Source organism: Chiloscyllium plagiosum, unplaced genomic scaffold (genome assembly GCF_037043375.1).
Source record: "Chiloscyllium plagiosum isolate Xiang-an unplaced genomic scaffold, Cpla_swu_hap1 HiC_scaffold_10, whole genome shotgun sequence".
Lineage (NCBI taxonomy): Eukaryota > Metazoa > Chordata > Chondrichthyes > Orectolobiformes > Hemiscylliidae > Chiloscyllium > Chiloscyllium plagiosum.
Genome location: NW_028270148.1, coordinates 72,367,760 through 72,391,138, shown reverse-complemented (window position 1 = coordinate 72,391,138; position 23,379 = coordinate 72,367,760). Strand labels below are relative to the sequence as shown.

The window sequence follows — 23,379 nt, the reverse complement described above, 5'->3', positions numbered from 1 at the left end:
CCAAAACCTAAATATTCTAATCCCACTTTCCAACAATTGGCCCATAGTCTTGCATGCCTTGGCATCGCAAATACTTCTTAAAATGTTATGAAGGCTTTTGCCTCTACCATTCCTTGGGTGAAAAAGATTTTCCTCACGTCTATTACTTTTCTAACAATCTTAACAGAGTGAAAAAGTTCATATTTTACCACATTATGCTAAATCTACCGATGTTTTGCCTGCTCACTTAACCAATCTATATTTTCTTGTAAACTCTATCTGCTCGTGCGAAACTACCAGTTTCTTAAGCCAGTCACTGATGTGCCATAAATGCTGACTGAGTCAGCGACACTCACATGACGTGAACGAGCGTTCAAGCAAACCTAAGCATTGCTGATCCACGACATTCTGCTAGTTACAGATTGCCAACACCAAAAATACCTTGTCAGCTAACTTCCTGTTTCCTATTAGCTAACGAATCATTTATGTGACTCCCCCCCCCAACCCCTCACTTACAACGCTGTCTTACTTTGAGTAGTGACCTTTGATCCACCACCTTATCAAATGCTCTATGAAAATCCAAGTACACTTCATCTAGAGATTCCCCATCATCCACCTTTGTGGTTACTTGCAAATAACTCAAATAAATTAAACACAACCTCAGTTTCTCAAAATCATTGATGACAATACATGATTTGATTTTGAATTTCTAACTGCACTGTTACAACCTCACTAATAATTTTTTGAAGCCATTTCCTTGCAATAGATGTTGAACTAATTTGCCAATAATTCCCTACTTTTTCCTTCCTTCCCCTTTTAAATAAAGGTATTACATTTACTATTTTACACCAACTGGAATTCTTCCAGAATGTAATAAATTTTTCAAGTCTGTCACCCCCTATCTCTGAAGCTACTTCTTGTAAGACACTGGGATATGACCAGACCTAACAGTCTTTATGTTAAATATATTTCTCTGTCCCTTTTCCATGGTGATGATGATTTTCTTTACCCCCTCTTGTGCTTTCACTTCTTGATTTTCAAGTATCTGTTAGGATAAATAGCCAAGGTCTTTTCCCTGTCGTGGGGAGTCCAGAACTAGAGGGCATAGGTTTAAGGTAAGAGGGGAAAGATATAAAAGGGAACTAAGGGGCAACATTTTCACACAGAGGGTGGTGCATGTATGGAATGAGCTGCCAGAGGAAGTGGTGGAGGCTAGTACAATTGCAACATTTAAAAGGCATCTGGATGGGTATATAAATAAGAGAGGAAGATGTGCCAAGTACTGACAAATGGGACTAGATCAGGCTCGGATATCTGGTCGGCATGGATGGGTTGGTCCAAAGGGTTTGTTTCCATGCTACACTCTTTTTTTTAAAATCCTCTAATGGAAAGACATACAAAATACAGCTGCCAATTGCATGCATTTCCTCAAACAGGACCAGCAAACACTTGAATTTTTTTTCTTATTTGAATACTTACAGAAAAACACTGCCCTTTTTCCTACTTTTAGCTGGTTTTCTCTCATGCACTAATTCCTCTTTCTCTTAGTTATTCCTTACACAGGGGCTTGTTAAAATCTATTGACTCTTCACACACTATTATCTTCAGTGTCCTTATTTAGTCACAGATGATGCAACTTTGAGATAAATTACTGCCTAGAGTAATCACATATCTTATTCAAAGCTTTCTAAAGCATCTCTAGAGATTTAACCTTGTTTTTCAATTCATTTTATCTAGTGCTGCTTTCATGTCCAGATATTTACTTTTTGTGGCCCTCACCTCTACTCAGATGTTTGAATAAATGAGAAAGTTGCATTCTTGGGTTATTTTGCAACAATCTCAGACATATATGTGTGTGACCACACTCTCTCTCAGACACACTGCAATAGACACCGACATGCATGCACACATACATAAGTTGAGGGGTGAATTTGTATTTGCAGAAGTACATTTTATTTTGCTCAAAAACTGCATACATCCATGTAAGATTCTGTAAATCCCACTTTAGATATCGAATCAGTCTGACCTAATATTGGGACACAGACTTTAACTTCACACCTTCAATGCATTATCCGAATTGAGATGACACGTATTGTTAAAAGCTATCTTGAGAATGTAACTTTAAAAAAGCTCTGGGATTTTGAGTGATTTTTATGAAGAAGTAACAAAGTAGATTGATGAGGACTAAGAGGGGGACATGTTCTATATGGTAAGGCGCACTTCAATAAGGTATTAGTCAAGGTTCCTCATGGTAGACTGGTTAGCAAGGTTAGATCTCATGGAATATCGGGAAAACTAGCCATTTGGATACTGAACTGGCTCAAAGGTACTAGACAGAGGGTGGTGGCGGAGGGTTGCCTTTCAGACTGGGATTTTCATATGAAGGAACCAAAACTAATGATCATTCAAAATGATGAAAGACTCAAGCTAAATTTGTTTAATATTACATTCAATGAGTTCCTGTTAGTTTTAAAATAGTGAGAGAAAAGGATGGACTGGATATAAAAGTTAAAGTTCCAAATTGGAGGAAGGCCAATTTTGATCGTATTAGGCAAGAACTTTCAAAAGTTGACTGGGGGCAGATATTCGCAGGTAAAGGGATGGCTGGAAAATGGGAAGCCTCAAAGATGAGATAATGAGAGTCCGGAGACTGTGTATTCCTGTCAGGGTAAAAGGCAAGGCTGACAGGTGTAGGGAATATTGGATGACTAAAGAAATTGAGGGTTTGGTTAAGAAAAAGAAGGAAGCATATGTCAAGTATAGACAGCAGAGATCGAGTGAATCCTTAGAAGAATATAAAAGCAGTATAAGTATACTTAAGAGGGAAATTAAGGGCAAAAGGTGGATATGAGAAACCTTTGGCAAACAGGGTAAAGGAGAATCCGAATGGATTTTATAAATATGTTAAGGACAAAAGGTAGCTCGGGAGAGAATAGGAGCTGAAAATGTGTTGCTGGAAAAGCGCCGCAGGTCAGGCAGCATCCAGGGAACAGGAGAATCGACGTTTCGGGCATAAGCCCTTCTTAATAGGACCCCTCAAAGATCAGCAAGGCAGCATGGAACGGCAGGATATGGGGGAGATACTAAACGAGTATTTTACAACTGTGTTTACTGTGGGAAATAGATGGTGAAATCTTGAAAAATGTCCATATTGCAGAGATGATGGTACTGGACGTCTTTAAACACAAAGTGGATAAATCCCCAGAACCTTAAATCATGTGTAACCTAGAACTCTGAAGTTGGGAAGTGATTGCGGGGTTCCTTACTGAGATATTTATATCATCGATAGTCACAGGGGAGGTGCTGGAAGACTGCAGGTTGGCTAATGTGGTGCCACTATTTAAGAAAGGGAGTAAAGAAATGCCAGAGAAATGCAGACCTGTGAGCCTGACATCGGTAGTGGGGAAGTTGTTGGAGGGAATCCCAAGGGAAGGCAAGGACTGATTAGGGATAGTCAGTATGGCTGTGTGTGTGGGAAATCATGTCTCACGAACTTGAGTGATTTTTATGAAGTAGTAACAAAGTAGAGCGATGAGGATTAAGCGGTGGACGTGTTCTATGTGGCAAGGCGTTTGACAAGATTCCTCATGGTAGGCTGGTTAGCAAGGTTAGATCTCATGGAATACAGGGAGAACTAGCCATTTGGACACAGAACTGGCTCAAAGGTAGTAGACAGACGATGATGATGGAGGGTTGCCTTTCAGACTGGAGGCCTGTGACCAGCAGAGTGCCACAAGGATTGGTGCTGGGTCCACAGCTTTTCTTCATTTATATAAATGATTTGGATGTGAACATTGGAAGTATAGTTAGTAAGTTTGCAGATGACGCCAAAATTGGAGGTGTAGTGGACAGTGAAGAAAGCTACCTCGGAGCACAACAGTATCTTGATCAGATGGGGCACTGGGCTGAGAATGGCAGATGGAATTTAACTTAGATAAATGTGAGGTGCTGCATTTTGGAAAGGCAAATCAGAGCAGGAGTTATACATTTAATGGTAAGGTCCTGGGGAGTGTTGGTGAATAAAGAGACCTTGGAGTGCAGGTTCATAGTTCATTGATAATGCAGTTGCAGTTAGATAGAATAATGAAGGCGGCGTTTGGTATGCTTTCCTTTATTGTTCCGATATTGAGTATAGGAGTTGGGAGGTCATGTTGCCGCTGTACAGAAATATTGGTTCGGCCACTTTTGGTAGTGTGTGCAATTCAGGTCTCCCTCCTATAGGAAGGATGTTGTGAAACTTGAAAGGGTTCAGAAAAGGTTTACAAGGATGTTGTCAGGATTGAAGGGTTTGAGCTAAAGGGAGGGGCTGAATAGGCAAGGGCCGTTTTTCCTGAAGCGTCGGAGGCTGATGGGTAACCTTATCGAGGTTTATAAAATCATGAGGGGCATAGATAGGGTAAATAGACAAGGTCTTTTCCCTGGGGTGGGGGAGTCCATAACTCAGTTCAAAGCCTGTGAGTTACATACAAAGTTTAAATTATGATTTCTATTGATTTGCACAGCTCACAGCCATGAATAATAATGGATGAATCTTATAACCCAAGGGTCAAGAATGGTCCTTTCCAAATAGTCAGGCCAAAGAGAACTACAGCTCTTTTCAAGCCTCAAGTTCAAAAAAATAATAAGAAGGGCAAAACAGCAATGAAAAGTTAAAGTCTAAATATTGCTGCGGAAGTGTCTCATGGTGCAGTGGTAGATTCCTTACCTCTGAGCCATGAGGCCTGGCTTCAAGGTCCACCTGCTCCAGTGGTGTGTAATACCATCTCTCAATAGGTTAATTACAAAATATCAAATTAAACTGTTTTTTAGACTTTAAAAGCCCAACTCATTGAACTGATAATTCATAGATGTCACCAAAATAATGCTGAACATCACTGGTCTGAAGAAATTCAAGTCTTGATAAAGCAAACTTAGACATTGGAAGTAACATATGATGGGAATGCAAATTAGTACTGGTGACTTTCTGAAGTCAGAAAATAAGCTAAATTAAAAACATAACTGCACATTTATGACAGTTAAAGTATGACTACAGTTAATCACTAACTAAACAGAAACTGTGAACATCAGATTATGCTGCAATCTATACCCGTATTTCAGAAACATTTCATTCAAAGTTTGCTTTAAAACTGATGCAGTGCAATGGACAAATTCATTTTAAAATGTACCTTAATAGACTTGATAGCCGCCTTTGTCACCTGGTTCATTTTGGCCCTGGAGATGGGTGGTTTATACTCATTCAATGAGTACAACTAAAAGGAAAAGAGACAAGATTTGAGAATCAAGAAACAAAAAAAACTTCAACATAAAATTTAAGTAGCTTATTATTCTTGGTGTGTGCGCATGTGCCCATGTCTGCACAGCATGACTGCCTGTCTGACAATTGAAGTGTAACCAGTGAATCAATGATAATAGCTTCTTTTCCTACTCTTGCATTATTACCTTTAGTGTCCTTTGCCGCCTCCTATTTCGCATCTATATGCCGCTCCTCAGTGAGATCATCTAAATGCCTAGCATTATTTTTCACATGTACAGTGACATCACTTAACTCTACTCATCAATACCGATCATAATACCTCTACTGTTTTGAAATTAACAGACTTCCTCCATGATAATCTAGTCTTCAATGAGGATTAATTTCCTCCAATATAAATATCAAGACAAATTAAGTCATCATTTGCAGTTGCTAGACAACAGATTCCATCCCTCTTCCTGGTAAGTCTACAATTAAACCAGTCCATTTGCAGCCTTAATATCACATCTGATCCTATGATGAGATTCCAAACTTCTATTCAGGATTTCATTTAGGCTGCCTACTTTCACTTCTGAAACATCACTTTTCATCCTGCTGAAACCTCAAATCATACTTGAGTAATCCCTAGACTGGACCACACCAATGCACGTTTTGCTAATGTCTTCCATTTTACTTTCCATAAAATTATCGTCCAAAACTCCACCAACCATGCCCTAACTTGCAGCAAGTCCAAGTACCCTATTACGCATCTATACCCTGTTCAAGCAAACACATGGATTTTAAAACAAAAACAAATTGCTGAGATGTTGCTTGTTGTAATCTGTCCAGCCCTACAGCATTCTAAGGTATCTGTGCCCCTGTAATTCTGGCCTTGTGTACCCTCAATTTTTATTACTTTACCACTGCTGGCCATGGTTTCAGTTTCTGATCATTTCATCCAACACCACCTGTGTAATATATTGTTTTATAATGCTCCTTGGAAGCACCTCAGCAAGTTCATTACATTAAAGGCACTTTACAAAATTTCTGGATAAGGAACAGTAAGAATAAACAAACCTAATAATTTACAATGAATGAGGATAATTATTTTGTGGGTCAGTGCCCCATAGCAAGTTCCAGGATCAGCAGATTGGAGGTGTGGGAAGGTGGTGTAAGGGATCAAGGGAAGTGTGGCTTTGTTATGAGATAAGCTGGACAACAGTTTAATGGCTACACTAGTTTAAGATAATTATTAGATAACTACTAATATCGCAGAAGTGAAACCATACAAATTCTCTGTCTATAATGGATTCTTTGAGAGTTCCAGATACAGGGAAATTATCCACTGGAATCTTAATTTCCCAGACAATTGTCACTGAGTCAGTATCTGGAATTCCAGAGCGTCGGCACAACCCCAGCCTGTGCTGCTCCAACGATTACCTGACGGGACAGAGTATCTGGGTCAATACCTCTTCCAAATGATTAACATTTTTTTTCCAAAACTGAAGACTAACAGTCAATTTTTATAACTAAACTGAACACCTTAAAGTGTTAACTTTTCTAAAACTATTCAGAGCATTACTTAAGTGTTAGAACGTTGTGCCTCCAACTTGTAGGTACAGCACTCTTCACTCTCACTGGTGAGATAGCTTGATGCCCAGATGAGTTTGCACATACTGCTTCTGATATTCCGGGATCTTACTTGACATCACCTGTTGTGTCATTTGCTGGATATGTTGTTTTGTTGGTTAGTGGTGTTGCTGCTGTCAATAATCTTTTCTTGATCAGGTGGAGGTCGCATCTGGACTCTCTTCCTTCTCATTTGCTTACTAGTTCTGGTCACAATGATGCACAATCTTGAATATTCAGCTGTCAACAATTTTTAGTGAGATTCCTGATTTTCTTGACTAATTGCTGCAGTGTATAAAATGACCTTTCAATAGCTTAGGCAAATATTTAGCATGCCTTTTGACCTGCACATCAGCGACCCATGGTCTTACTTTCGCTTGGTCACTTGGAGGAAGCACCTTATTTAGCAGAGTTATCTTATGCATTCCAACATTTAAGTTTGGCAGGTAATGTCATATCAACCTCAAGAGATGTGGATCAAATTGATGAAAAGTGATGGTTGTGGTTCTCTATAATGGTGACAGCAAGATGATACTCTATGTTAAGGTAGCAAGCTTCTATTCAGGTTTATGGTTCAAAGCTTATTTGTCACCCTGGTGGATTTACTTTTCTCTGGGAACTGCCACATCCAGACATCCCATGCATTTTTTATGGTTCCAATGCCTGTTGTGGCAAACACATTTATCATCTTCTCAGGTTTTAATTGAATGCTTTCACTTTCCACTCACATTTTTACTGTTTCTGAAAACTCTGACGATCTCCTTTCCTTGTTCTGCAATTTTATTTGGCAGTGATCATAACTTATCATAAGCTCTCCACGTGGGGCATTTTCTTCAGCCCTATAAAGCATGTGGGTACCTACACCTCTTGCACATCTTTCTCTCCGTCTTTTGTTGTTATTTCAATATATTAACTCATTCTTTTTTCCTGATTTAAGTAAAAGCTAGTCAACTTAGTCAGAATTTCATTCATTTACTCACGTCTTTATGTACTCCAGCAGATTCTACAGACTGTAATATTGAACAAATTCACAATTCCTGTACTTCACGTTATTCAAACTATCAAATGGACTGTTCTAGCAATATTTCCATGTATGTCTTAAAATTTAGAGTTTACGACTACATTTTTTAGTCTGATTATGAAATTGTCAAACAGGCAAACCTAATTCCTGCCTCGGGGCCTTGAAGGTCCTATCGACAGATCTGATGATTTTACTTTGACTGGAGATATGAATCAAGCTGTCAAAAATTATGCCTGGAATTCTCTTCACTCAGATTTCAGCTGTTGAGCTGATATAACCTGCTCTATCCTGCCCACAAAATAATATAAAGGATCTTTTCGTCTTCACCAGTGCCTTTTAGAAAGCTATCGACTTTCAGTCTGCACTTCTATTTAATCTTCACAAATGCCTCTATAGACACTCTAACGGAGATTCAAATCTCCCATATGGGAAAGGGCACAGGTGTTGGCATGCTTCACGCTCAAGTAGTGACCCTGTACCTTTATGTTGAATGTCTTCCAAAGTGATGCACCCTGATGACATATTTCTTCCATTAGATGAGCAGCCTCAATTATAAACATGCAGTTCCTGTTCATGAAGTAGTCCTTCCTTCAGGAATTGTCTTTTACTTGGATTTGATCAAAGTCTGAGACATGGTCAGGTCATACCAGAGTACTCTCCCTGCAGGAGTGGTGGCTATTGTAAGGGAACTATTGCTCAGGAACAGATTCCTCCGTCAGCAATGGTTCTGCAGGCTGACAGAGGTGAGGGCTCAGGACAGTGGGCTGACCAGACCTGGATGGCCAAAGAGCAGGTTGGATGTTACCGGCACAGCTGGGCAAGAGGGCGTCAGTCAACATCAGATTCATGACTCAAGCCATCAAGAGCCCGATGGACGTTATACTCAAACCTGATGCGAAATATGTGAAAGTCAGTTCACCAGGTGCCAGGCATTTTATTGAAAAGGAATTATTTTTACCTAATCAATAAGAGAAAACATTAGAAAAGTACAACTGCACAGCAGCAAATGCGAACATGATATGGAGAAAGCACAATCAAGGATACATATTTTTAAATCAACCTATTCAAAGACACTATGACACACTTGTGGAGCACATTGTACTTGAGCCCAGGTCTTCTGGTTCTAAGGCAGAGAAACTAACGCTGTTTCACAACAGCCCTTATAAATCAAGTATACTTGTTACAGCCAGTGTGCAATTACTAAATAGAGAAATCAAAACATACCTGAAACCAAATATTTAGCACTTGGATCATATGGATTGAGTACTGAATGCAAAACGTAGTAGCACCAGGAAGTCTCTGACTAGAAACTATTAATGTGGTCTTTGATGATGTTATTCTTTTGATTTAAATCAAAAATAGAATCTGAACCCAATAAGAGAACAATATTACAATTTGATTAGTCAATTAAAGCATATCACAAATTATGAATGATTCCAGAAGGAATATAAGAAATAGGAGCAGTAGTACATACTACATGCCAAGCCTGTTCTGCCATTTACTATGATTGTGACTGATTTTGAACTTCAATTCAAAAGATCAAAAATTTTTTTAAGGATCCTTTTGAGATTTTTTCAATGGTTACTTCTTGGCTTTCAGGGGCTCCTTTCTCATTCCCACTCTCCTTTAATAGTGACATAGTCATGTAATAACATACATAATAACATGATCATATGCATGTGTTGATATATCAGTAACTTGGATACAAAAAGCATTAAGAAAAGCAAAAAGAATAAATTCATCAATTTCCTTAATAATCAGTTATATTAAACTTAAAGGACAGCATTAATTTCCTAGATATCACAGTAGTCAAATTAGTACAGATCAACAGGCATAACTTAGTAATAAATGTGTATTTAAAAAATACTAACACATTTAAATACAAAAAACTAATACTCTAAACATGCTTTCCCAAGATTGCTGAAGTCGCAACTAAATGGTTGCATGTTTGTTTCTAACATAGTCAATGCACCTCCAATATGAGCTGTACATGAGCTGCTTTGAGATGAAACAAATTATCATCTGTAGTAATGAATACTTTTGTTTTAAGACTGAACTGGAAGTGTTCATGCCCATTAAGTTTTCTCTCGCCTCTCTTAGCTTATTATTACCTCAATGAACCACGATTTGGAGATGCCGGTGTTGGACTGGGGTGTACAAAGTTAAAAATCACACAACATCAGGTTGTGACAATCACCTGATGAAGGAGTGTCACTCCGAAAGCTAGTGCGCTTCCAATTAAACCTGTTGGACTATAACCTGATGTTGTGTGATTTTTAACTCAATGATCCAAGTTTTCCTGGTTCTAAGCTAGCTGAGTATGCCATTGCTGAAAGGATTAAAAACTACTCTCTCATTTGCAGTCCCTTTCCTCCATCAATACATCCGTACCAAAGACCTGCAGCTTCATTCTCCTGACCCTCGGCACACCTGTCTCACTTCCAGCAAACACTGTAGCCTGCATGACCCAGTCCCTTGTCGTCTTGACAGCTTAACTTACTCCATTTGGTCATCTGTGTAATTGAATTTTGCTGAACGTTTGGAGAAAACTTGATCAACTGCCCGTGTCGCTCGCTCGCCCGCCCGAAGAGAGCAATAAATGATGGGGGCAGTTCATATGCAGAAAAATGTGACACAATATCAACTACCAAAAGGAAAACAAACCAAAATTGTCAAGGTTTTGGTGCACAGTCCCAAGATAACTTAAAGTTTTATAGAAAAAAAGTGACATCTCAGCTCAAACAATGCATTAAAGATGTACAATTAGAGTCTGTCCGCATTACTCATACACGCCCGCACACATAAACACTTAAGTCCATGGGTGAATTTGCATTTGCAGATATATTATATTTTGTTCAAAAAGCACACAATCTGTAGGTACTCAGTCCATGTGACATTTTTTAAGTTCCTACTTTGGAAATAGAACCAGTCTGACTCATGATTAGGATGCAGACAAACTCTAACCTAACACCATAATGCATTGACGGGCTGAGATGCCACTTTTTTTCCCAAAATAAAACCTTACGTTATCTTGGGATTGTGACCTGAAAGAAGCTCTGAGATTTACATATTTATCACTCAAAACCTGCATCCCCATTCTAAGTGATTAAAGACTTAACAGCAATCTAGGTTTGTTCAATACTTTGCATCAGTTGTATGACACTTTGACCTTTTACTTTAAATTCCATGTCATATGATCCTGCCCCACAAGCTACCTGACAAAGAAGCAGCGCTCCAAAAGCTTACACTTCCAAATAAACCTGTTGGATTGTAACCTGGCATTGTGTGACTTTTAACATTGCCCACCCCAGTCCAACACTAGCACCTCCACATCATGACCCTTCATACTAACTCACCCAATATCTACAATGGGCAAAACTCAAATTATGCTCAATGAAATAATATTCTAATTATAATCTATTAATATTTCAATACATCAATAAAAACTGAAAACTCCATTCACTTAATCGCTAAGAAAACTAACATTGCATTCATAATTCCATATGAAAGACAGCTAATCCCTTAAGATCTTGGAGATGTCAGTGATTTGTGAACTTACAACCACTCAACTATGATGATAGGATTGTAGAAGCTGTCAAACAGTAATAAATAAACAAACAATGCCCCTCAGGCTTATGTCAACAGGCAACCACAAAATTTTAAAGGTACTTTTTCCCCCCCAATTCCCAGACATGGCCTGCAGGAGCTTTAAATAACTTCACAGTTCCACACATTTTGTCCACCTTTCATTCTCCTGTGTTTTAACTATTGATGTGATTAAGTCACTCACTGCAAGAAACAGACCTTGTTCCAACAAAAACTGTTTAAATGCAACACTGTGTTCAAATGCTCAGCTGTCCTATGCGATCATGTGAATGCCCACACACACAAAAAAAAGGTATTTCAGGAATGGGAGTAGGGCTTCCAGATCCAGGCCAATGAACTCACTACCACAAGCAGTAGATGAAGTAAATACATTTTTAAGATGTATTCAAAGATAAGCTAGATTGGTGCATGTGGGAGAAAAGAACAGAAAGGTATATTGATGGGTGTTACATCAAGCTGAGCTCGGGGAGAATCTGATGGCACATAAATACCCATGTAGACCTAATGAACTAAACACCCTATTTCTGTGCAGCAAATATTTTGAAATACTATGCAATATTAAAGCAGACCTGCTGGATATTTTAAGTAATCTATTTTTTTTACTTAAAGTGCTCATTGCCTTAAATATCTACATCACTATTTTGTTGACTCAAACAGTTAACTATCATTTGATGAACAATTTGTGAAGCAAGCTTATGTGGGCAAAAGAAGCTGGTGATTATATTTCCAGAGTACAAGTTAAATAACATTTTGCAGTTTAAAATAAAAATCACAACCACAAAGCAATTTTCAGATGTCTATCCAAAGGTCACATGGGTTATTATTTAATAAAACTTTGAAACAATCAATTTTGTCTTTTAACTGGTGTATTTACATTTCAACTTACAGACAAAAAAAAATCTTAGCTCACTTAGCAACTGAACATTTTTAAGGAAAATAAAACAAAATCAGTTCCAATTAGTTTGAAATTACATTTCAATGATTTCACACATCTTACTTGAAACTTCGGAGCATATAGTTTGGCACCTTTGTTGTATACTCAAGAGTATTATAAATTAAGGGGTATTATTATTCTGCTCTGCACCACAAAGTATACATCGGTTGTGTTCATTGCTCAATGAATTTGTACTACATTAAGTGCCACCCACTATTCCCCCAAAAAAATCTCAACGCCAATTCAATCTGCAGCATTATTAAAAATTTGTTTTTCAAAAAGTTGTTTATGCAATGCTGGCATTGCTGGCTCGGATGTATGGCTGCATGGATAGCATTTATTCCACTTTCCAAAGTGTTCTAGAGAAAGGCAGTGAGCTGCCTTCTTGAATTGCTGCAAATCTTGGGGTTTATGGATGCTCACAATACTATTATGTAAGGAGTCTCCAACGCAATGACAGTGAGTAACAATATAGTACCAATTCAGGATGTTGAGACGGTGTGGGGGGAGGGGACTTGTCGGTGGTGATTTTCCTACGTTTGAGGTTGAAGAGGTCACTATCTTGTAAATAGTGAACACTATCATTACAGACTGTCGGCAGCATAGGAAAGAAATGTTCAAGGTGGTGGATGGGGTGCCAATCTCACAAGTTGCTCCTGTCCTGAATGGTGTCTAGCTTGAGTATTGTTAAAGTTGCACTCAGCCAAACAAGTAGAGTAGGTCAGAGGTTAGGAATTCTGTGGTAAGTTGCTCACCGCATGAATCTCCAGTGCTTGTCCATCATCTACAAGGCACAAATTAGAAGATGTAATTGCATAGAATGTAAAGGATTAACATGTTGACTGGCACTTCTAACTTGTGCCTTGTAGATGACTGCCTGAATTTACAGTGCTTGGCTGTCAGCTACTTAGAACAGAATTCTTCGCCTCTGACCTACCCTTGTTGCTACAGTATTTTACAGTTGATCCAGTTAAGTTTCTTGTCCATGGTATTGATACTGGTGCTTTCAGCCATGATATTGAACATAAATAGACAGTCAAATACTCTTATGGTGCGAATATTACTTGCTATTTGTCAGCCATTATATGGATGCTGACCATGTCTTTGAGCACATTGACATGTGCTGCTTATTTGACAGTCTCAAATGATCTTGAACATTGCTCAACAAGTGAACTTCTGCACTTATAACCTTTTGAAGGAGGAAAGGTCACTGCTGAAGTGATTCAAATCAGTGAGGAGAAAGTGAGGTCTGCAGATGCTGGAGATCAAAGTTGAAACTTTATTGCTGGAACAGCACAGCAGGTCAGGCAGCATCCAGGGAACAGGAGATTCGACGTTTCGGGCACAGGCCCTTCTTCAGGAATCCTGAAGAAGGGCCTGTGCCCGAAACGTCGAATCTCCTGTTCCCTGGATGCTGCCTGACCTGCTGTGCTGTTCCAGCAATAAAGTTTCAAATTCAAATCAGTGAGCCTAGGACATCAACCCAAGGAGTGTCTGAAATCAGTGGAGAACTTTCAATAACTGCAGGTTTACGAGGGCTCTTGGTGGCACATACCTGCTGGCTTGATGTCAAAGGCAGTTATGCTGGCCTTGTGAACTCAACTCTTTTGTTCGCATTTGAACCAAGGATGTAGTGAGGTCAGAAGCTGGCAGAATTCAACTCAGTGCCAGTCAATATGTTAATCCTTTACCTCCCACGCGATTACATCTTTGACATTCCCTTCCATCACTGAGCTAATGATCAATTGAAGATTGATGCATTGGTAACTGGCCAGTATGGATACTTGCCTTATTTCTTGTGCGTAGGACATACTTGGATAACTTTCCATATTGTCAGGTAGACGTCAGTGTTCTGATTATACTGAAACTGCTTGATCAAGGCCGTGGCTAGCCTTGGAGCATAAATCTTCGGTACTACTATCAGAATCATGTCAGAGTTCTTAGCCTTTGCAATCTACAGGGTCTTCAGCCATTTGTTGATAACTGGTGGAGTGAACTGAATTGGTTAAAGGCTAGAAACTCTGATGTTGGGGACCTCAGGCTGAAGACAGAAAACTATAAGCCAGTTAGCCTGACCTCTATCATTACTAAGATTTTAGAGTCCATTATTAAGCCTGAGATTGCAGAGTACTTGGAAATGCATGGTAAAACAGGGATGTCATCTCAGCTTCATCAAGGGGAGGTCATGCCTGACAAATCTTTTAAAATTATTTGAGGAGGTAACAAGCAAATTAGACAAAAGAGAGCCAGTGGTCATGATCTGTTTGGATTTCCAGAAGGCCTTCAACAAGTTGTCACACAGAAGTTTGCTAAATAACATAAGAGCCCATGCTATTGGGGGCAAGGTACTAACATGGATAGAGGATTAGATGACTGGCAGAAGGCAGAGAGTAGGGATAAAGGTGTATTTTTCAGGATGGCAATTGGTGACTAGAGTTCCACTGGGTCGGTGTTGGGTCCATAACTATTCACGTTATACATTAATAATATGGATGAAAAAACAAAGGGCATCGTTAGGAGGTTTGCAGATGACAAAGATATGTGGAGTAGGTTGTGTTGTTGGTTTTGCCATGAGCATCACTTGCTGTAGTCCCTATTTAAACAGACTCTTTGCTACAAAGTTACACTTGTCTCAACTCATTGATGAGACAGTAGTGCCAGTCCTCACTTTGATTAGGTAGCAATCAAATGAAGATTGATTGGATTTTTGAGCAAGCGAGAAGGCTCCAGAAGGACTTGAACTGGCTTAGCGCGTGGGCAAAGAAGTGGCAGATGGAATATAATGTGGGAAAGTTTACAGTTATGCACTTTGATAGGAAGAGGAGGAAGAAACAGGAAAGACTTCAGAAATCGGAACTTCAAAGGGATTTTGGAACCCTTGTTCAGGATTTTCTTAAGCTTAACATGCAGATTTGGCTGGATTCATTTCAAGAAGGCTAAGAATACAAGAGCAGGGATGCAGTGCTGAGGCTGTATAAGGCTTTGGTCAGATTACATTTGGAATATTGTGAACAGTTTTGGGCCCTCTATCTAAGAAAGGATCTGATGGCCTTGTACGGAATCCAGAGAAGGCTGTCAAAAATGATCCCTGGGATGAAGAGCATGTCATATGATGAACTGTTGAGGTCTTTGGATCTGATTACAGATAGCCCGCATGGCTTTGTGCCTCACTAACATGACTGGAGTTTCTTGCAGAGATGAAAAAGAAACTTAATGAAAGCAGGGCAGCAGGCATTGTCTATATGTTGTGGAACTTCAGCAGAGTGTTCCACAAAATTCTGCATGGTAGACTGGTTAGTAAAGTTGGATCACAAGGGATCGGGGGAACTGGTCAAACGGATATAAAATTGGTTTGAAGGCAAGAGACAAGGGGTGGTGATGCAGGCTCTTGTATTCTGGCCCTCTTGAAATGAATGCTAACACTGCATTTGTCTTTCAGAATGGAGGCCTGTGACGTGGCATGCTGCAAGGATCACTGCTGTTCATCAATTATATAAATGATTAGGAGATATAGGAGATATGGTTAATAAGTTTGCAGATGACACTAGAATTAGCGGGTAATGGTCAGTGAAGATTATCTCAGAATAGAACGGGATCTTGATCTGATGGACCAATGGGTCAAGGAGTGGCAGATGGAGTTTAATTTAGATACATTAGAAGTGTTATATTTTGGTAAGACAAACAAAGGCAAGATTTACACAGTTCACAATAACCCACCGGAAAGTGGTGCCAAACAGAGACCTAGGGGTGCCTTGAAAGTGGAGTCGCAGGAAGACAGGGTGAATAAGGTTGGCATGCTTGCCTTCGCTGATCAGTTAATTGAGTATAGGAGTTGGGATGTCATGTATGGCTGTACAGGACATTGGTGAGGCCACTTTTAGAATACTGGATATAATTCTGATCACCCTTCTATAGGAGGCATGTAGTTAAACTTGACAGAGTGCAGACAAGATTTAAGGATGTGGCTGGGACTAGAGGGTTTGAGCTATAGGGAGAGGTTGATTAAGCTATGGTCTTTCTTTCTCTGGAGCTTCAGAGACTGAGGGGTGACCTTATAGAGGTTTATAAAATCATGAGAGGCAGGGATAGGTAGAATAGCCTAAGTATTTTCTTTCTAGTTTGGGAGTCCAAAACTGAAGGTCATAGGTTTAAGGTGAGTCATGAGTTTGGGAGTTGCTATCAAAGGTGCTCCTACAAATAAGAAAGCAAGTGGGGCATTCATGGCAAATTGCATTCCATAAGGATGGGTTTTGGCATTGAATCCAGAACCTGATATGGCATCATATGAAAATATTAGATCTTTATCCTGTACTCCCTCTAACCCTTTTTGTTTTAAAAGAAATATGCAGTCTCTTGATTGGTCCTGGAAATATGGTTGATAAATGGAAATGTTATGACAAAGTATTGAGAGGTGTTGCATTTTTGCAGGAGCAAATCAAGAGATTGCATATTCCTTAAAAAAGTAAAAAGGGTTAGAGGGAGTACAGGATAAAGATCTAGTAAAGAGATCTAAAACAACATTAAGCCCTTAAGAAAGACAACATTCTTCAAATTACAAAATCAAAAAGCTGAAAAATGTTACATTTGTAGAAAACATTGGTTAGAGCACCATTGGAGCAGTGTGCAGTTTGGTTCTCTAAATTATAGACAGGGTATGAAGACTCTGCAGAGGGTACAAAAAAAATCATGTCAGAACTAAGACGTTAAATCTATAGTGAGAAGACACACATCATAACTAATTCAGGGAGCACAAAGCAATAAAGCAAAAAGGTTTGAGGACAAACACAAGTGAGGTGTTTAAGATTACAAAAGGATTCGATAAGGTCGGTATAACACTTGTGGGAGACCAAAATAAGAGGTTCATAAATGTCAGGAATAAATGCAATATGGAATTCAGGATAAAGTTATTTTCCAGAAACTTGTTAGAATATGTAAGTTACAATCACCCATAGTTTAAGTAGATATCATAAATGCATTTAAAGGGAAGCTAGATAACCAAATGATACAGAGCAAAAAAGGAACAGAAGATTCTGCTAATAGAGTTGGAAAAGGAGGATGGAAGGAGGTTCATGCAGGGCACAAATACCTGCGGCTATCAGTTGGGCCAAATGATCTATTGTTATGCTGTACATTCAATGTACAGCTATGTAAATAAATATGAAATACTAATTTAACAATGCACAGCCAGATAAAAGCATTTTAATTCTCATCAGTGTTAAGCAGCTGGCCTCAGAAGATGCAGCTGCTGCAATTTCAATACCACTGTTAAGGAAAGGACAAATCATCAGAATTCCTGAATACAGTATTGTCACAATTCCGTAATCCAGATTACGATCTGCACATGTGGATGCTGCGCAAAGTGAAGACAGTGATGACTTCTCAAACTAAATAAATTGCCCAACATCTACGCTGTAGTCAGAAGTAAAATACAAGGTGCCTCTGGCAGAAAAATGAAACATTCTTCAAGAATGAGAAGTTACAAAATATATGCACACCGTTCACAATTGTTGTACCATTCAGTTTACATTTAGTTGCAGAAATAACGTAGCTTCAAACTGACTTAGTTCTGGACGATACTTTCTATCACACAATGGCAAAGCACTTTTATTGAAAATACACTGGCTGACTCAGCAAAAGTCCGTGGACCAGAATATCAAAAATTCAATATTGTAGATGCGAAATTAAACAATGAACTAACCACAGTCTGAAATTCTAGACTCAATGTAACTTGACTATAGAACTGCTCAATTGTTTTCAATGAATTTAAAAAAAAACACATCTGATGGAAAACTGGACTAAAATAAATTTGCATGATTGTACATCAATGCATCTGCTTATTTTAAAAACACATAATAGAAAAATTGCCAAAGTTGGGTATCGTACATCATGTGGTATTTAAAACATTATCTTTCAGCTAAAAAATCTGCACTGTAATGCATTTGCACAAGATCTTACTGAACATCAGGACCAATGCATCTTTGTAAACAATAATATTCAAGGGTTGAGAACGAATCAAGAACAAGGAAGAAAAATTAATTAAAGTGAAACCAAGAATAGAAAGAGAAATAGACAGGGAAAACAAGAGTGGATTTAATGAGAGAAAAAGACAGGCTTACAATGTTGTCAAGTACAACAGCAAGCCTGAGGTTTGCAAAGTTTTGAAATCACAAGAAAAAGTCTACAAAAAAGGTAAAAGACACAGTAAACTCACCAGAAATCATAACCAATTATATTAACTGAAGTAAATGCTATTCCCTTTGAGTTGGAGACAGGATAAATCATCATGAGAATGAAGCAATAGCATGGAGATTGAGCAAGTATGCATGCCTGTCTTCATGATAGAAGACAAAAATTACATACCAAAGAAGTAAATCAATGGGTTTAAAATCAATGAGGAACTTAAAGAAAACAAAATCAGCACATAAAAAGTATCAGAGAGAAATTAAGGGTGTGAAAGCCAACAAATTGTCAGAGTCTGACGCCTATATTCTAGAGTTCTAAATGAGGCAGCTGCAGCGATGGTGGATAGATATTTTCTAATCAACCTATTCAGAGATGTTATTACACAACTCTAGAACAGGTGAGGTCAGAACAATTGGTAGGGACAGTACCACTGAACCACTAGAGACCTTCAAATCTTATAGAGATATTGGTTAATATTCTCCAAAATTCCTTAAAAGCTAGAGTGTTTCCATGTGATTGAAATTTACTAAATCTAATTCTACTATTCACAGATAAGGCAGAAAACAGGGAACTACAGCCTGATAACAGCATTGGAAAAATGCTGTAATTGATGAAATCTTACAAAAGCACTTTGGAAGTTGTAGTATGATCAGATAACGCTAACATGCTTTTATGAAAGAGAGTATTGTGGTTCGAAAGTTATTGGAGCTTATTAAGGATGCATAAAGGGAAACCAGTGCATGTCCTACACTTTAAGTAATTCGATAAAGTACCATGCAAAAGGTTAATATGCAAGATGAGGATTCGCAGAGGTGAGGATAACTCTTCAACACTGATAAAGGATTGACCAACAGGCAGGAAAAACAACAGGGATGAACAGGACATTTTCAAGTTGGCAGACTAACCTGTGAACATTGCAAGGATCATTGCTAAGACTACAGCTACTTACAAAATAATGCACATTAATAACTACGAAGAAGAGACCAAGAGTAATTTGTTCATGATGCAAAGCTAGGTAGGGAGATAAGTTGTGACGAAAACCTAAAAAGGCTGAAAAGAGATTCAGTCAATTTAAGGGGCAATGAGATAGCAGATGGAGAAATGTGAAGTAAGCAGACATTTGAATTTAAAATGCATAAAGCTTTAAAATGTTGCAGTTCAGACAGCCTTGGATACATTTGTACAAATAACAGAAAATTAGCATGCATGTATATCAATCAATTAGGAAGGGAAACATCAGACTTTACTGCAAAAAGACTGGAATAAAAGAATGAACAACTCTTATGGCAATTGCAAGGGTCTTTGATGAGACTACACTTGGAGGCTTTATGTGGAGTTAATATTTGCCTTGGAGGCGGTGTAAAAGTTCAGTAGCTTGGTTTCAGGGAAGAAAAGGTTATCCCCTAATGAAAGGTTGAACAAAAGCCATACGTATTCTCTGGAGGAGAGATTATCTTAACATATTGGCTTCTGAATGCTTCGGATTGCTAGACACGGAGATTATTTAGCCCTAGCTGTATGAGGTTTCTCATCACACACAACCCAACCAATGCTACCCTCAACAAGTTCACAGAGGAACTCAAAATGTTTGGTGTTACCACATTGGTTCAACTTTGTGAAGCCACCTATGACAAGGCTCCTATTGAAAAAGACGGCATTCAGGTTTTGTTAAGTAGCTATTAACTACAACAGACTCCAGGTTTTGGACATAATCTGATGACATGCGGTGCCTTCAAATTGTAGAATTTGGATTTTGACCCAGAGAGTTGAGTTTCCACTGGAACAATCTGAAAACGTAACTGAACATAGAAAAAAACTATGCCTGTGAAAAGGTCATTTAATCCATCCAATTCAACTTTATGATTTCTGTATAGCTGGAGAGGATCAGCTGATCGTTACCATGAGCACAGGAGTCCTCCATTTCTGTTTTTCAGCAGCAGCAGGATCTCGAAGGGCGGGAGCTCGCACCAGGGGCCTGCCAGGAGCGGTGAGTCACTGATTTGAGCTTTTAAATTTGAAGTCAGAGAGCCGAGGTTTCTGGGAAAGGAGGGACTTCTTATTTTTATTTCCGTCTAGCTTTATAAGTCAGTGTTTGCAAATATCTTCCTCCCCACCCTACATAGGTAAGCCACTGCAACACCACGGACATGATTCTGCCTGCACTCCCCAAAGGATTCATCTCCCTCATCAGCACTGTATACTGGTTGAAGAGCAAGATCTGAACATAGAACCCGTGCCTTGTTTGCTTGGTCCTCCTCGTTCTTCTGTCGGTCACTCATTCTCTCAGCACCTACACATTTTTAAATTAGAAGACAATCACCACCACAAAGTTCCATCCACAACGTTCATTCTGTAATCTACCATATTCTCCTCACTATCAACCACAAACCTAATTTTAGTATCACCTGAAAACTTCTTAGTCATGCCCCCATGCAGTTAAATCTAATTCATGAGTATATATCACATGAACCTATTTTCTGTTCAGCCTGGGACCTTGGGAATAATTTTGATATAATCTACATAGACTATTTCAAACAAGTTACCTTTGTCAAACCTTCCTGTTACTTGCAAAAATCTCAATCAAGTAACACAACTGCAAATCTATAAATGTTTTCCTTAATTAATCTGTCCAAAATGCATCTCAAAATGTTTTCCTGTAAGTTGCCCACAGTTGAGCAGAATGGCATATAATTACACAAGTTATCCTTTCCATCCCTTTTTAAACAATGATACAAACATTAGCAGATTTTCAGCACATCTGTAAGCAAAAAGGATAGAAAACAAAAGTCACAGCTTCTGTTATTTCTTTCCTTAACAGGTGGAATAATTTACTTCTGAATCTAACAAATTATTCATTTAAAGCACCTTAATATTTCCTATCACTATGCTTATCCACCTAATGTTTTAGTCTCAACTACAATATCTGCTCTATGTCCCTACTGTTAAAATAAGAGCAAAATATTCATTTAGAACACAGTCCAGTTAATTTTCCATGTCTTCATTTTGTTTTCCTTATTTCCTTGTTAATTTTCCATCAATATTTTTGTTTAGGTTTTACTACTAGACTTGGGCTCACCTTTTTTGCCATACATCACTCTGCATGTATTTTTAAGGATCTCTGCCCTGGATGTAGTTTTGCTCACTGAGCTGGAAGGTTCACGTACAGATGTTTTGTCACCATACTAGGTAACATCTTCGGTGAGCCTCCGGACGAAGTGCTGCTAGTGTTTCCTGCTTTGTATTTTTTTTGGGTTTCCTTGGGTTGGCGATGTCTTTTCCTGTGGTGATATCATTCTCTGGTTTTTTTCTCGGGGTGGTAAATGGGGTCCAAGTCAATGTGTTTGTTGATAGAGTTCCGGTTGGAAAGCCATGCTTCTAGGAATTATCGTACGTGTCTCTTTTTGGCTTTACCTAGAATGGATGTGTTGTCCCAGTCGATGTGGTGCCCTTCCTTACCTGTATGTAAGGATTCTAGTGAGACAGTCTAGCAGAAAGCAGGAAACACCAGCAGCGCTTTGTCCAGAGGCTCACTGAAGATGTTACCTAGTATGATGACAAAATATCTGAACATGAGCCTTCCAGCTCAGCAAGCAAACCTACATCCAGAACCTCAATCTGGGCTACAAATCTTCTCAAAATTTGCTCATCTCTGCCCTCTATAGCCTTTAGTCTGAATTTATCCCTGTTAATACAGAGGTATTTAAAACCCCAAACTATTACAGCCCTTTTATTTTTGTACTCCTCACTGATTTGCCTCCCAGTTTGTCCTACTAACTGTGTGCTGCTGGAAATGCACACTGGTTAGGCAGCATCTGAGCAGCAGGAGAGTCAACGTTTTGAGCATAAGCTCTTCATCAGGAATGATGAAGAGCTAATGCTTGAAATGTTGACTCTTCTGCTCCTCAGATGCTCCTCAGCATCACACTTTTTGACTCTGATCTCCAGTATCTGCAGGCCTCACTCACACCCTGTCCTATTAACTCCCTCTCACTGTTTAGAGTTTATAGTATACTTCAACCATGTGATTGCCCTATTTCTATTCAACCTATATATCTTCATTTGATGCTCTTTCAAGGATATTACCCCTCTTCACAGGTGAGACTGTTTCACGAACTAATTGCAGCTTTCACTCCTTTTTAATCCCGTTCCCAGCCCTGCAGAAAGCTCTAAGTAAGAATGCTTCACTGCTATCCCTGCTCTTCAAATTTCATACCAGTAGTAGCCAGGATATAATACTTCCAAATATATACCTGTGCTTTCAGCTCTTTTGCACTGAAGAAACAGAAGAAGTAGGCCATTTGATCCATCACACGCACTTCGCTATTCAACATGATCTTTGTGATCCTCTAGCTCAACATTATTTTGGACCGAAAAGGATAGATTCAGGCCTTTTCTGGATATGAAGTTCAATATACAGTGGGAGTCCATAGAGACTTGGAAATTCAGGTGCACAGATCTTTAAGGTGCCACAAACAGGTGCAGGAAATAATCAAGAAAGCTAACGGAATGCTGGCCTTTACATCAAGCAGACTGCAATATAACTAAGCAGAGGTTATGCTGCAATTATACAAAACCCCATTACTCTTCATTTGGAATATTGAGCGCAGATTTGGGCACTACATCTTAGGAAGGATTTATGGCCTTGGAGGGAATACAGTGTAGGCTTATAAGAATGATACCTGGACTTCAGAGGTTAAGTTGTGTAGAAAGATTATCCAAATTCAGCTAGTTTTCTCTCAAATTTAGAATGTTTAAGGGGTGATGTGATCAAAGTCTTCAAAATATTAACAGGAAAAT

The 23,379-nt window shown here is 38.9% G+C and overlaps 1 protein-coding gene across 6 annotated transcripts in view; it reads right to left on the bottom strand.

The window, feature by feature from the left end:
• Positions 1-23,379, bottom strand: part of scaf8 (SR-related CTD-associated factor 8) — a 285,626-nt gene that overhangs the window by 252,559 nt on the left and 9,688 nt on the right. For all 6 annotated transcript variants that reach the window (XR_015758468.1, XR_015758469.1, XM_087991451.1 and 3 more), the window contains exon 2: positions 5,145-5,228. Coding sequence is in view for 4 of the 6 variants with exons in the window: in XM_087991451.1 (XP_087847577.1) it covers positions 5,145-5,228 (84 nt within the window). In the remaining 2 variants the exon portion in view is untranslated. The remainder of the gene's footprint in view (positions 1-5,144; positions 5,229-23,379) is intronic.